The sequence below is a fragment of the Dysidea avara genome, chromosome 2 (assembly GCF_963678975.1).
Source record: "Dysidea avara chromosome 2, odDysAvar1.4, whole genome shotgun sequence".
Lineage (NCBI taxonomy): Eukaryota > Metazoa > Porifera > Demospongiae > Dictyoceratida > Dysideidae > Dysidea > Dysidea avara.
The window spans coordinates 11226995-11240575 of NC_089273.1; the positions used below are offsets into that span (position 1 = coordinate 11226995).

Below are 13581 nucleotides of genomic sequence, written 5' to 3' on the forward strand. Positions count from 1 at the left end.
GTGACTTGCAGTTAGTTAACTTAAATTGTGACTGTTCTATGTTACAGTGTTTGATTGCTCTATTTGAGTACCTCTAAATTTATTGCAAACAAAATGTGGCCATAGTCCACCATTTCCACCACCTCTGTTAATTCAATGGCAACTACTGCAGTATTGTTGCTATGAAACAATTCTTTTTTTTATCAGGTGATGTTGACTTTAACACTACAGACCAAACAGCCACATTCCCCAGTGGTATAACAACAAGTAATGTTAGTATATCAGTGTTCAATGATACCATTGTTGAGGGATATGAAATGTTTGACTTAACATTAACTGTACCAGAATTATTTAATGGAAGGATATCAGCTGGTAATCGTGATATGGCTGTTGGAGAAATCACAGATAATACTAGTGAGTGTGGTTAATGCTTTTCAAAGTTACAGCCAGGCAGTAACTGATTTTATTATATTTAGTGGTTGTAATCGACTTTGCTGAAGGACAATTTACTGGTATTGAATCATCAGGAATAGTGGAGGTGGTAGTTGCCAAGGTTGGGGGAACATCTTCAGCTCCTCTTGATGTAATAGTTACTCTTTCTGAACAATCACCATTATCAGCAACTGGTAAGGAATACATTGGTAGATATAATGTTTAGTGACTACTATACTCCAATAGGATCGGGTGTTGACTTTGACTCTAATACAACTACTATAACAATTGAAGCTGGATCAACAGAGGGTAGAGGTAACATATCAGTGAGCTGTGACAATGTGGTAGAAGGAGTGGAGACTTTTGATATGAATTTAACACTTGCTAGTGATAATCCTCTAGTGAGAGTAGGTAGGGACACTTCAGTTGGAATAATCACTGATAGTACAGGTATGATAGTAGTATAATATATCTATGTTGATCAGTGTGTGACATGTATAATATTGTGTATAGTTGTGGTGAACATTGAACAGTCCAGTTATGAGACAAGAGAGAACAGTAGTGTAGTGACATTAATGCTAAGACTCAGTCAAGTATCATCCGAATCATTTGAAGTTGTACTGACTACAATGGACATCACTGCTACAGGTGAGTAAAGCATTGAAGATTAATAACATGAACATTTTTGTATTAAGAAATAGGTTTGGCAATGAATATGATGGGGGGGGCCAAAGCCTCTCCACTTTTTATTGCAGTGCTTTAAGATTATTCTTTGATATATCCTAATTAAGTAGTCAGATTCTATAGCCAAACAGTTGTGTACTCAAATAATCCTTCAGACATATTTCTAACTAAAAAAATATTAGTAAAATTCAATTTTAGAAAGCAAATTGATCATTTAAAATTTCTTCCTACACTCTTGCTACAGTAGAAGGCTGTCTTATATATCGTCTTCATTGTTTCACTGCAATATTTATTTAATAGTTATACCACGGTTGTGAGGGATTTGTTGATATATACACCCAAAACCCGAGGGTGCAGCCCGAGGGCTGTGGTTGTATAATATCAGTAAATACCAAGCAGTCGTAGTATAAGTGATATAAATCACTTGGGGCACACTCACCTAATAGGTGAAGGAACTAACGAGATCTCATCCCACTTGTTTTATACAGTAGCATCTGAATATCGATCGTGGTTTTAATAGTGTGGGCTAACAGCCATCAGAACATTAGCCAAATGTTAAAACGTCATTAAATGTTACTATGCTTCAACACGCAGTGTTAGAAAACTTGCGATTGTGGGATGTAGGTTATATTGTAATCATTGTTGTACTAAGTTAAGCCAACTAACTTCACTACTGGAACAGTAAGTAAGTTATTATATTAAGTTAAGTACTTAGGACTGTAAGTGACTAACCTATTTCGTAGTAGTAGTAGTAGTAGTAGTAGCTTTGCTGTTCCGTGGTCTGTTCAAAGGCTGATATGCGGTGGGTAGAAATACACATCCACAATCGCCTAAACAATTAATTTGTGCCTTCATTATCCCTTAGTAACAACTGAGTAGTCAATCTTAGCAAATATACTCAGCTTAGCAACTTCTACAAAAAATGAGTCCCACAATACAAAGCTCACGTCAAAGCGCATCATTTCTTTGAACTGGCAGGGTATCAAAGTCATTGGCAAACCGCCTTCTCATTGTCCAGGCAATATGTGAGTTAAACACTGAGTGGCACCTTTGAATTCCCACACTAAAGTGGTATATATCACATATACGTACACATCTTTTACACTAAAAAAGAACTACATTTCCAAAATGTGTGTTGTATGTTGCAATGTGTTTGCTGGTTTATCAGTATATGTGACTGTCTCTGGGAAAACCGGTCTTATCGCCCATTTAAAAGTATCGAGAAACGTCGGTTTTAAATATTCTGTGTGTTGTAGCTGGCCAATGGTGGTAGCTACGCATACCAAATTTTCACACGTTTCACAACAATTTCTTACCTTCCTAATCATCCACTGAAGAAGTAGTCAACAGCTAAGTTTCCCGCCATTTTAGATAGTTTTTAAACCGAGGTTGTCTGTATCAGGCGAGCTCCAGAAGGGGTGGGAGGCGGGGGCCCTGGAAGGCGGGCAAGATGGTGTTCAAAAATTGAAAAGAGACGTGCTAGGATGAATTAGGCCAAGTTATAGGCCATTCAGGGCTCAGAACTGGCTAAAATGAAAGGAAATTTACAGCACAGGTCATTGTCCAACACCACAGAGCTGTACAGCCACACACAGCCATCTCCTGGTTGGCCAGGGCTCCATCAAGACCCCAGACCACTCGTACGGCTCGCCACTGTGCTCTAGAAAAGCAGCCAGCAAAAGCAGACCACTTTACTCTGGTGGACTGTGGCAGTGAAACTTGATAGTGCATTCATTAAGCTTTGTGTTTGTGTGAAAAAATCAAACTTCCTGTCTTGGGCGATAAGAACGGTTTTCGTAGATCCAGTTACATACAACTGTGTCACGTGAGATCACGTGATCACACTAATATTACAAAGCTGTGAACTCTCTCCTCTTGCTGTTTGAAGTGGCTATCAGTGCTTCTTGTTGTGTTTCATGGCTGAAAATGGTAAGCTGGCTGTTCTGGTGTACCTAGCTATAAATCTATTGTTGTATGTGACTGTCTCTGGGAAAACCGGTCTTATCGCCCATTTAAAAGTATCGAGAAACGTCGGTTTTAAATATTCTGTGTGTTGTAGCTGGCCAATGGTGGTAGCTACGCATACCAAATTTTCACACGTTTCACAACAATTTCTTACCTTCCTAATCATCCACTGAAGAAGTAGTCAACAGCTAAGTTTCCCGCCATTTTAGATAGTTTTTAAACCGAGGTTGTCTGTATCAGGCGAGCTCCAGAAGGGGTGGGAGGCGGGGGCCCTGGAAGGCGGGCAAGATGGTGTTCAAAAATTGAAAAGAGATGTGCTAGGATGAATTAGGCCAAGTTATAGGCCATTCAGGGCTCAGAACTGGCTAAAATGAAAGGAAATTTACAGCACAGGTCATTGTCCAACACCACAGAGCTGTACAGCCACACACAGCCATCTCCTGGTTGGCCAGGGCTCCATCAAGACCCCAGACCACTCGTACGGCTCGCCACTGTGCTCTAGAAAAGCAGCCAGCAAAAGCAGACCACTTTACTCTGGTGGACTGTGGCAGTGAAACTTGATAGTGCATTCATTAAGCTTTGTGTTTGTGTGAAAAAATCAAACTTCCTGTCTTGGGTGATAAGAACGGTTTTCGTAGATCCAGTCACATATATAATAGTTGTACGGACACAATGTAGAGTCTATGAAATTTATAAACCCGAAGGCCCCGGGCTGTAGTACACGAGCGAAGCTAGGGTGCTACTAAGGGCCTTAGGGTTTATAAATGTCACCGGATCTACGAAAAAGGGACATAATCACACAAGCCTAAATTAAGTATCAAGCATTGAATACATTGGGTGAAATACTTGCGTATTATTGAAAAAATTCCGTCAATTTTGTTAACGTTGATTCTTAGCAAAGGAAGGGACTAACAATGAAAACCTGGGTATCATCTTAATCGCCTACTCAAGAGCAGTTGGAAAATCATTGTTTCGTTGCAGTAGATCTAATGATACGTAAGTTATGAGCGTTTGTTTACATCATATCGAAGTGATCGTACGCGATTGATTTTTCTTCATGAATTTTGCCTTTTTATGCAGTAAAACAGGGTGAGTAAATGACAAACTTTTCCAGTAAACGATTCCTCTGTTCATGACAAATACGATGGTGAAAATTGTAGTTCCGTACCTCAATCCGTTGGTAACTTACAACCGTTTTTGTAAGCGCCTGCAATTTATTTTCCCTATACTTACTGTACACATCGATTTTTCTGTTGTCGCTATTATTAAGGGCTGTAACTCCCAAAGCTATTGGCACATGAAGCTGAAACTTTGCCAGTAGGTACACTTGGCTAAGTAGATTGTAAATATTTAATAACCAGCAGTTCGAAAAATATGCGATTATGTCCTGTTTTTGCAGATCTGGTTACAAATTTCATAGACTCCATATTGTGCCCGTATAACTGCTTTAGACTCTATTTCACATTATACTCAGATTACTTACCTCATCCACGGCTGTTTCTGCTGTAGACTCAACAAAAGCGGCTGGTTTTCTTACGATAATACTAGCGCCATGGCAACTATGCACCCTCACGTGACAAAATAAAAGCGCTCGTTAAATCACTTCACGTGAACAATGCACAGCGATTGGATAAACCTAGATTTTGAGCATATGTTATATTATGCCTGAAGGTGTGGAGTATATTAGAAAACAAGGTGGAGTATATGAGATTTATTACCCACCCAAAACAGCCTAAATAGAGTCTAAATATCTAAATTGATTGTATTAACAGATGTTCAGGATTACAATGGAACAAGATTTACAGTTGATGTTCCTGCTGGAGTATTAACACAATCATTTACAATAGACATTATTGATAATGATGTTGTAGAATGTGATGAAGTGTTCAGTGTCACTGTAGAGTCTGTTACCACATGTGGAGTTACTACTGGAGATGTTATTGGTAGTAATGTGACTATAATGGATGATGATGGTGAGTGAAGTGACTACACTGTTATAATTTAAAATTATTCCTACCACAGAAGCAGTATTATCACTGAACCAAACAGAATATTCGGTATCAGAAGCTGATGGTCAATTACTAGTGGGTGTTACACTTAGTAGAGTAACTTCACAAGATGTAACTGTACTAGTCACTATCACTGATGGGACAACTACTGGTAATATTGTTAACCCAATGACTACATGATACTATTAATGTACATATATCTTTCACAGGTGGAGAAGATCATAATGTAACACAACAATCACTACTGGTCATACCAGCTGGGTTGACATCATCATTATATAGTGTAGATATTATTAATGATATGATACATGAAGATAATGAGATATTTAATATTACTATAACATTGATGACAACTTGTTTATCAATAAGTGTTGATAATAATTCTGCTACTGTGACCATCCTTAATCACGGAGGTACGTAAGTGTGGGCACTGTTAACGATTATTGTACATTAAAGTCTGAGATTGTTAATAGTTGATGAAGTATCATGTAACCATAAGAATGTGTGTAATTCATTACAGTGTAACCATATAAAATTGTAATTCAGTATCTAAATTTCGTTTATCTGTATAATAAAAGTGACTGTTTTATTAGGGTATTTTGTTAACATGCTGGAGTATATAAATAATTTATATGTTCTCTAGTGTAGTTAAATGGAAATCTGTATATAAATGAATAGGTTATACAAACAAATTCATTTTTCCTGTTTGAACAGATACACAGGTGTTCAGATAATGAAGTCCCACTGTATCCATATTTCATCCTGTTGTACGCTTCAATCATTTTCATAATAGAAATTATATTGACTCCATTTTCATGTTCACTTGCAATTGTGGACAGATGCATACAGTTGGGTAAACACAGTTTTCCAAAACTATTTTCAGTCAGATAGGCTCTATATAGCTGACTGTGGGAGTACTACATAAGACATTATAACAAGCTTAGAGACTATAATAGATTATTTATGGTATTTCTCATCACATACAATATCATATCCATTTTATTTTAATGTAGTTATAACTGTGAGATTCAGCCAGTCCACATACCGTGTTAATGAAGATGTCAGTATTGTTACAATAATGTTAGAACTGAGTAGTTCACCTGCTATTGATGTCACTGTACAAGTGTTTAGTAGTGATGGAACAGCTACTGGTGAGTGTACAACATTACACTAATACATAATGTGATGTTGAGTGATAAATTGTTGACTGTTACATTATTACAGGTAATGATACAGATTACACATCTGGAGTGTATACTGTCACATTCCCTGCTGGAGTAAATTCATCACAACTCAACACTCTTATCACTGATGATAATATATTAGAAGATGATGAGACCTTTAATCTCACTATTAATCAGTCTTCACTACCTGATGGAGTTGTTGTAGGAGATCCTAGTCAAGTAACGGTGACCATTGTGGATGATGATGGTGAGTGTGATAGATTGTATAGCACTGTAAATATAGATACAGTTTTGCAAACTTTAAAGTTACAAGCCGTACTTGTATGCTACATTTCCACAGATATTACTGTAAGCTTCAACCAGTCAACATACATGGTTAATGAAGATGAAGGACCAGCACAACCTGTATTAGTTCTCAGTAATCCATCATCAACTGATATCACTGTAATTGTAAATGTCACAGATGGTTCAGCTAACGGTAAGTCTTTGTTAACTCTTAAATCCACAAGTATTTGTAAGTAATAACTTAACACACTTTAAATACATAATTTTTGCCGATATAATATTATGGCTTTTATGTATGGCCTCAAACTAAACACTGCAAATCACAAACCATTAATCCTATGGGTACACAACTTGTGTCATTATATGTTTGATACAATAAGGAATAAATGTTACCATGTGACTCACCTTGCAACAAAACGATATTGCTAAAGCTTTCCATGAAACGACATGTACTCAATGAAAATGCTCATACTATTAGCTTTGCCACTCATTGGCAAATCATGACAATAAAGATCACATGAATAAGATATTTGTACAAAAATGGCTGCCTGTTTCATGCATTAAGGAAACTGTACATGACTGACATCAATCTTCATTATGTCAAAACCACAAGTGAGTGAATGAAATTACTATGATTGCTCATAGTAACCCAATGTATATACCAGCTGAAAAGTGGTTTTGAAGTGAAACCATTAAGTATCCATGCATCAGAACTAATTGTGCGTTTTATGCTATGTAAAAAATGTCGATTTATTGGCTTATGCAGCTTTAATGGTTAAATATATGATGAAAATCTTACTATGATCTTAGGTGGTGGAGAGGATTATGGTTCAGGATCATACCAAGTCATATTTAGTGCTGGAGAGACAATCAGTTCATTTGATGTTCCAATAACTGATGATAATGTAGTGGAAGATGATGAAACCATTGATCTCACTATTCAGTCAACATCACTACCAAATAGAGTTAGTGTTACTAACCCATCACAAGCTAACATCACAATAATGGATACTACAAGTTAGTAAAAAAAGTCTAAATTATTTTGCTACATTTGTTATGAAATACATTATTCCAGTAGTGTTAATCTTATTGCAAATGGTGTGAGATATTTTACTTGCATTAGCCAACAAATGTGAAATAAAGTGTATACTTCATGTACTGTCTTTCATAGACATAACGGTGAGATTTATCCAGGACAGATTCTTTGGTTCTGAAGAAACTGGATCAGTAGTGGTAACACTGGAGCTAGTAGGAGGATCATCTAGTAGATCATTTGATGTGATTGTAACTCCATCAGAACAATCACCTGTTTCTGCTGAAGGTATGACCTAAAGCACTATGACACTAGATAGCATCATAACTAATCCTGATAAAAACTTGATTAAACTTAAACTACCTAAACAAGTAGAATTGTATCAATATAAAGTGTTTATAAGTAAAGAAAGAGTCTGTGAAGCATGCCAAAGCATTGGGGCCAACCAGTTAAATAATACATTGGTGTCTTAGGTATACAATAGAAATAGGTTGCGTGCAATAGGATCTGTGGCAAAAGCTATTATATTTAGTATTTTTGCCATGTTTGAATACGGTAATTATGTAGTGACTTGCAGTTAGTTAACTTAAATTGTGACTGTTCTATGTTACAGTGTTTGATTGCTCTATTTGAGTACCTTTAAATTTATTGCAAACAAAATGTGGCCATAGTCCACCATTTCCACCACCTCTGTTAATTCAATGGCAACTACTACAGTATTGTTACTATGAAACAATTCTTTTTTTATCAGGTGATGTTGACTTTAACACTACAGACCAAACAGCCACATTCCCCAGTGGTATAACAACAAGTAATGTTAGTATAACAGTGTTCAATGATACCATTGTTGAGGGAGATGAAATGTTTGACTTAACATTAACTGTACCAGAATTATTTAATGGAAGGATATCAGCTGGTAATCGTGATATGGCTGTTGGAGAAATCACTGATAATACTAGTGAGTGTGGTTAATACTTTTCAAAGTTACAGCCAGGCATTAACTGATTTTATTATAATCATAATAATGTTTTACATGCAAGTATTGCACAAAATTACAGCTAGCATTATGTCAATACTCTTGTTTGATGATGTAATCTTTAGTGGTTGTAATCGACTTTGCTGAAGGACAATTTACTGGTAGTGAATCATCAGGAATAGTGGAGGTGGTAGTTGTCAAGGTTAGGGGAACATCTTCAGCTCCTCTTGATGTAATAGTTACTCCTTCTGAGCAATCACCATTATCAGCAACTGGTAAGGAATACATTGGTAGATATAATGTTTAGTGACTACTATACTCCAATAGGATCAGGTGTTGACTTTGACTCTAATCCAATTACTATAACAATTGAAGCTGGATCAACAGAGGGTAGAGGTAACATATCAGTGAGCTGTGACAATGTGGTAGAAGGAGTGGAGACTTTTGATATGAATTTAACACTTGCTAGTTATAATCCTCTAGTGAGAGTAGGTAGGGACACCTCAGTTGGAATAATCACTGATAGTTCAGGTATGATAGTAGTATAATACACCTATGTTGATCAGTGTGTGACATATATAATATCCTTTATAGTTGTGGTGAACATTGAACAGTCCAGTTATGAGACAAGAGAAAACAGTAGTGTAGTGACATTAACGCTAAGACTCAGTCAAGTATCATCCGAACCATTTGAAGTTGTACTGACTACAATGGACATCACTGCTACAGGTGAGTAAAGCAATTGAACATTAATTACATGAACATTTTCGTATTAAGAATTAGGTTTGGCAATGAATATGATAGGGGGGGCCAAAGCCTCTCCACTTTTTATTGCAGTGCTTTAAGATGATTCTTTGATATATCCTAATTAAGTAGTCAGATTCTCTAGCCAAACAGTTGTGTACTCAAATAATCCTTCAGACATATTTCTAACTAAAAAATTATTACTAAAATTCAATTTTAGAAAGCAAATTGATCATTTAAAATTTCTTCCTACACTCTTGCTACAGTAGAAGGCTGTCTTATATATCGTCTTCATTGTTGCACTGCAATATTTATTTAATAGTTATACCACAGCTGTGAGGGATTTGTTGATATATACACCCAAAACCCGAGGGTGTAGCCCGAGGGCTGTGGCTGTATAATATCAGCAAATACCAAGCAGTCGTGGTATAAGTGATATAAATCACTTGGGACACACTCACCTAATATGTGAAAGAACTAACGAGATCTCATCCCATTTGTTTTATACAGTAGCATCTGAATATAAATCGTGGTTTTAATAGCGTGGGCTAATAGCCATCAGAACATTAGCCAAATGTTGAAACGTCATTAATATGTTACTATGCTTCAACACGCAGTGTTAGAAAACTTGCGATTGTGGGATGGAGGTTATATTGTAATCATTATTGTACTAAGTTAAGCCAACTAACTTCACTACTGGAACAGTAAGTAAGTTATTATATTAAGTTAAGTACTTGGGACTGTAAGTGACTAACCTATTTCGTAGTAGTAGTAGTAGTAGCTTTGCTGTTCCGTGGTCTGTTCAAAGGCTGATATGCGGTGGGTAGAAATACACATCCACGATCGCCCAAACAATTAATTTGTGCCTTCATTATCCTTTAGTAACAACTAAGTAGTCAATCTGAGCAAATATACTCAGCTTAGCAACTTCTACAAAAAATGAGTCCCACAATACAAAGCTCGCGTTAAAGCGCATCATTTCTTTGAACTGGCAGGGTATCAAAGTCATTGGCAAACCGCCTTCCCATTGTCCAGGCAATATGTGAGTTAAACACTGAGTGGCACCTTTAAATTCCCACAATAAAGTGATATATATCACATATACGTACACATCTTTTACACTAAAAAAGAACTACATTTCTAAAATGTGTGTTGTATGTTGTAATGTGTTTGCTTGTTTATCAGTAGATATAATAGTTGTACGGACACAATGTAGAGTCTATGAAATTTATAAACCCGAAGGCCCCAGGCTGTAGTGCACGAGCGAAGCTAGGGCGCTACTAAGGACCTGAAGGTTTATTAATGTGACCGGATCTACGAAAAAGGGACATAATCGCACAAGCCTAAATTAAGTATAAAGCATTGAATACATTGGGTGAAATACTTGCATATTATTGAAAAAATTCTGTCAATTTTGTTTAACTTTGTTTCTTAGCAAAGGAAGGGACTAACAATTCAAACCTGTATATCATCGTAATCGCCTGCTCAAGAGGAGTTGGAAAATCTTTGTTTCGTTGCAGTAGACCCAATGATACGTAAGTTATGAGCGTTTGTTTACATCATGTCGAAGTGATTGTACACGATCGATTTTTCTTCATGAATTTTGCCTTTTTATGCAGTGAAAAGGGTGAGTAAACGACAAACTTTTCCAGTAAACGATTCCTCTGTTCATGACAAATACAATGGTGAAAATTGTAGTTCCGTACCTCAATCTATTGGTAAGTTTACAACCATTTTTGTAAGCTCCTGTAATTTATTTTCCCTATACTTGCTGTACATATCGATTTTTCTGTTGTCGCTATTTTGGAGGGCTGTAACTCCCAAAGCTATTGGCACATGAAGCTGAAACTTTGCCAGTAGGTACACTTGGCTAAGTAGATTGTAAATATTTAATAACCAGCAGTTCGAAAAATATGCGATTATGTCCTGTTTTTGCAGATCTGGTTACAAATTTCATAGACTCCATATTGTGCCCTTATAACTGCTTTAGACTCTATTTCACATTATACTCAGATTACTTACCTCATCCACGGCTGTTTCTGCTGTAGGCTCAACAAAAGCGGCTGGTTTTCTTGCGATAATACTAGCGCCATGGCAACTATGCACCCTCACGTGACAAAATAATAGTGCTTGATAAATCACTTCACATGAACAATGCACAGCAATTGTATAAACCTAGATTTTGAGCATATGTTCTATTATGCCTGAAGGTGTGGAGTATATTAGAAAACAAGGTGGAGTATATGATATTTATTACCCACCCAAAACAGCCTAAATAGTAAGAGTCTAAATATCTAAATTGATTGTATTAACAGATGTTGAGGATTACAATGGAACAAGATTTACAGTTGATGTTCCTGCTGGAGCATTAACACAATCATTTACAATAGATATTATTGATGATGATGTTGTAGAATGTGATGAAGTGTTCAGTGTCACTATAGAGAATGTTACCACATGTGGAGTAACTACTGGAGATGTTATCAGTAGTAATGTGACTATAATTGATGATGATGGTGAGTGGAGTTATTACAGAGTCATAATCTATCTATGTAAAATGTTTCCACACACAGAAGCAGTATTATCACTGAACCAAACAGAATATTTGGTATCAGAAGCTGATGGTCAATTACTAGTGGGTGTTACACTTAGTAGAGTAACTTCACAAGATGTAACTATACTAGTCACTATCACTGATGGGACAACTACTGGTAATATTGTTTACCCAATGACTACACGATACTATTAATGTACATATCTTTCACAGGTGGAGAAGATTATAATGTAACACAACAATCACTACTCGTCATACCAGCTGGGTTGACATCATCATTATATAGTGTAGATATTATTAATGATATGATACATGAAGATGATGAGACATTTGATATTACTATAACACTGATGACAACTTGTTTATCAATAAGTGTTGATAATAATTCTGCTACTGTAACCATCCTTAATCACGGAGGTACGTAAGTGTGGGCACTGTTAACGATTATTGTACATTAATGTCTGAGATTGTTAATAGTTGATGAAGTATCATGTACCATAAGAATGTGTGTAATTCATTACAATGTAACCATATAAAATTGTAATTCAGTATCTAAATTTTGTTTATCTGTATAATAAAAGTGACTGTTTTATTAGGTTATTTTGTTAACATGCTGGAGTATATAAATATATGTTCTCTAGAGTAGTTGAATGGAAATCTGCATATAAATGAATTGGTTATACAAACAAACTCATTTTTCCTGTTTGAACAGACATACAGGTGTTCAGATAATGAAGTCCCACTGTATCCGTATTTCATCCCGTTGTACGCTTCAATCATTTTCATAATAGAAATTATATTGACTCCATTTTCATGTTCACTTGCAATTGTGGACAGATGCATACAGTTGGGTAAACATAGTTTTCCAAAACTATTTTCAGTCAGATAGGCTCTATATAGCTGACTGTGGAAGTACTACGTAAGACATTATAACAAGCTTAGAGACTATAATAGATTATTTATGGTATTTTTCATCACATACAATATCATATCCATTTTATTTTAATGTAGTTATAACTGTGAGATTCAGCCAGTCCACATACAGTGTTAATGAAGATGTCAGTAATGTTACAATAATGTTAGAACTGAGTAGTTCACCTGCTATTGATGTCACTGTACAAGTGTTTAGTAGTGATGGAACAGCTACTGGTGAGTGTACAACATTAGACTAATACATAATGTGATGTTGAGTGAGAAATTGTTGATTGTTACATTGTTACAGGTAATGATAGAGATTACACATCTGGAGTGTATACTGTCACATTCTCTGCTGGAGTAAATTCATCACAACTCACCATTCTTATCACTGATGATAATATATTAGAAGATGATGAGACCTTTAATCTCACAGTTAATCAGTCCTCACTACCTGATGGAGTTGTTGTAGGAGATCCTAGTCAAGTAACGGTGACCATTGTGGATGATGATGGTGAGTGTGGTAGATTGTATAGCACTGTAAATATAGATACAGTTATGCAAACTTTAAAGTTACAAGCCGTACTTGTATGCTACATTTCCACAGATATTACTGTAAGCTTCAACCAGTCAACATACATGGTTAATGAAGATGAAGGACCAGCACAACCTGTATTAGTTCTCAGTAATCCATCATCAACTGATATCACTGTAATTGTAAATGTCACAGATGGTTCAGCTAACGGTAAGTCTTTGTTAACTCTTAAATCCACAAGTAATTATAAGTAACAACTTAACGCATTTTAAATACATAATTTTTG

General features: G+C 36.1%; 1 protein-coding gene across 1 annotated transcript in view; it reads left to right on the forward strand.

Moving 5' to 3' along the window:
- Positions 1-13581, forward strand: part of LOC136247806 (adhesion G-protein coupled receptor V1-like) — a 52903-nt gene that overhangs the window by 12559 nt on the left and 26763 nt on the right. The window contains exons 21-42 of the mRNA XM_066039629.1: positions 187-393; positions 456-605; positions 658-861; positions 925-1059; positions 4833-5033; positions 5083-5220; positions 5279-5482; positions 6083-6220; positions 6294-6500; positions 6594-6731; positions 7349-7555; positions 7710-7859; positions 8323-8529; positions 8673-8822; positions 8875-9078; positions 9142-9276; positions 11607-11807; positions 11865-12002; positions 12059-12262; positions 12857-12994; positions 13068-13274; positions 13368-13505. Coding sequence (XP_065895701.1) covers positions 187-393; positions 456-605; positions 658-861; positions 925-1059; positions 4833-5033; positions 5083-5220; positions 5279-5482; positions 6083-6220; positions 6294-6500; positions 6594-6731; positions 7349-7555; positions 7710-7859; positions 8323-8529; positions 8673-8822; positions 8875-9078; positions 9142-9276; positions 11607-11807; positions 11865-12002; positions 12059-12262; positions 12857-12994; positions 13068-13274; positions 13368-13505 — 3801 coding nt within the window. The remainder of the gene's footprint in view (positions 1-186; positions 394-455; positions 606-657; positions 862-924; positions 1060-4832; positions 5034-5082; positions 5221-5278; positions 5483-6082; positions 6221-6293; positions 6501-6593; positions 6732-7348; positions 7556-7709; positions 7860-8322; positions 8530-8672; positions 8823-8874; positions 9079-9141; positions 9277-11606; positions 11808-11864; positions 12003-12058; positions 12263-12856; positions 12995-13067; positions 13275-13367; positions 13506-13581) is intronic.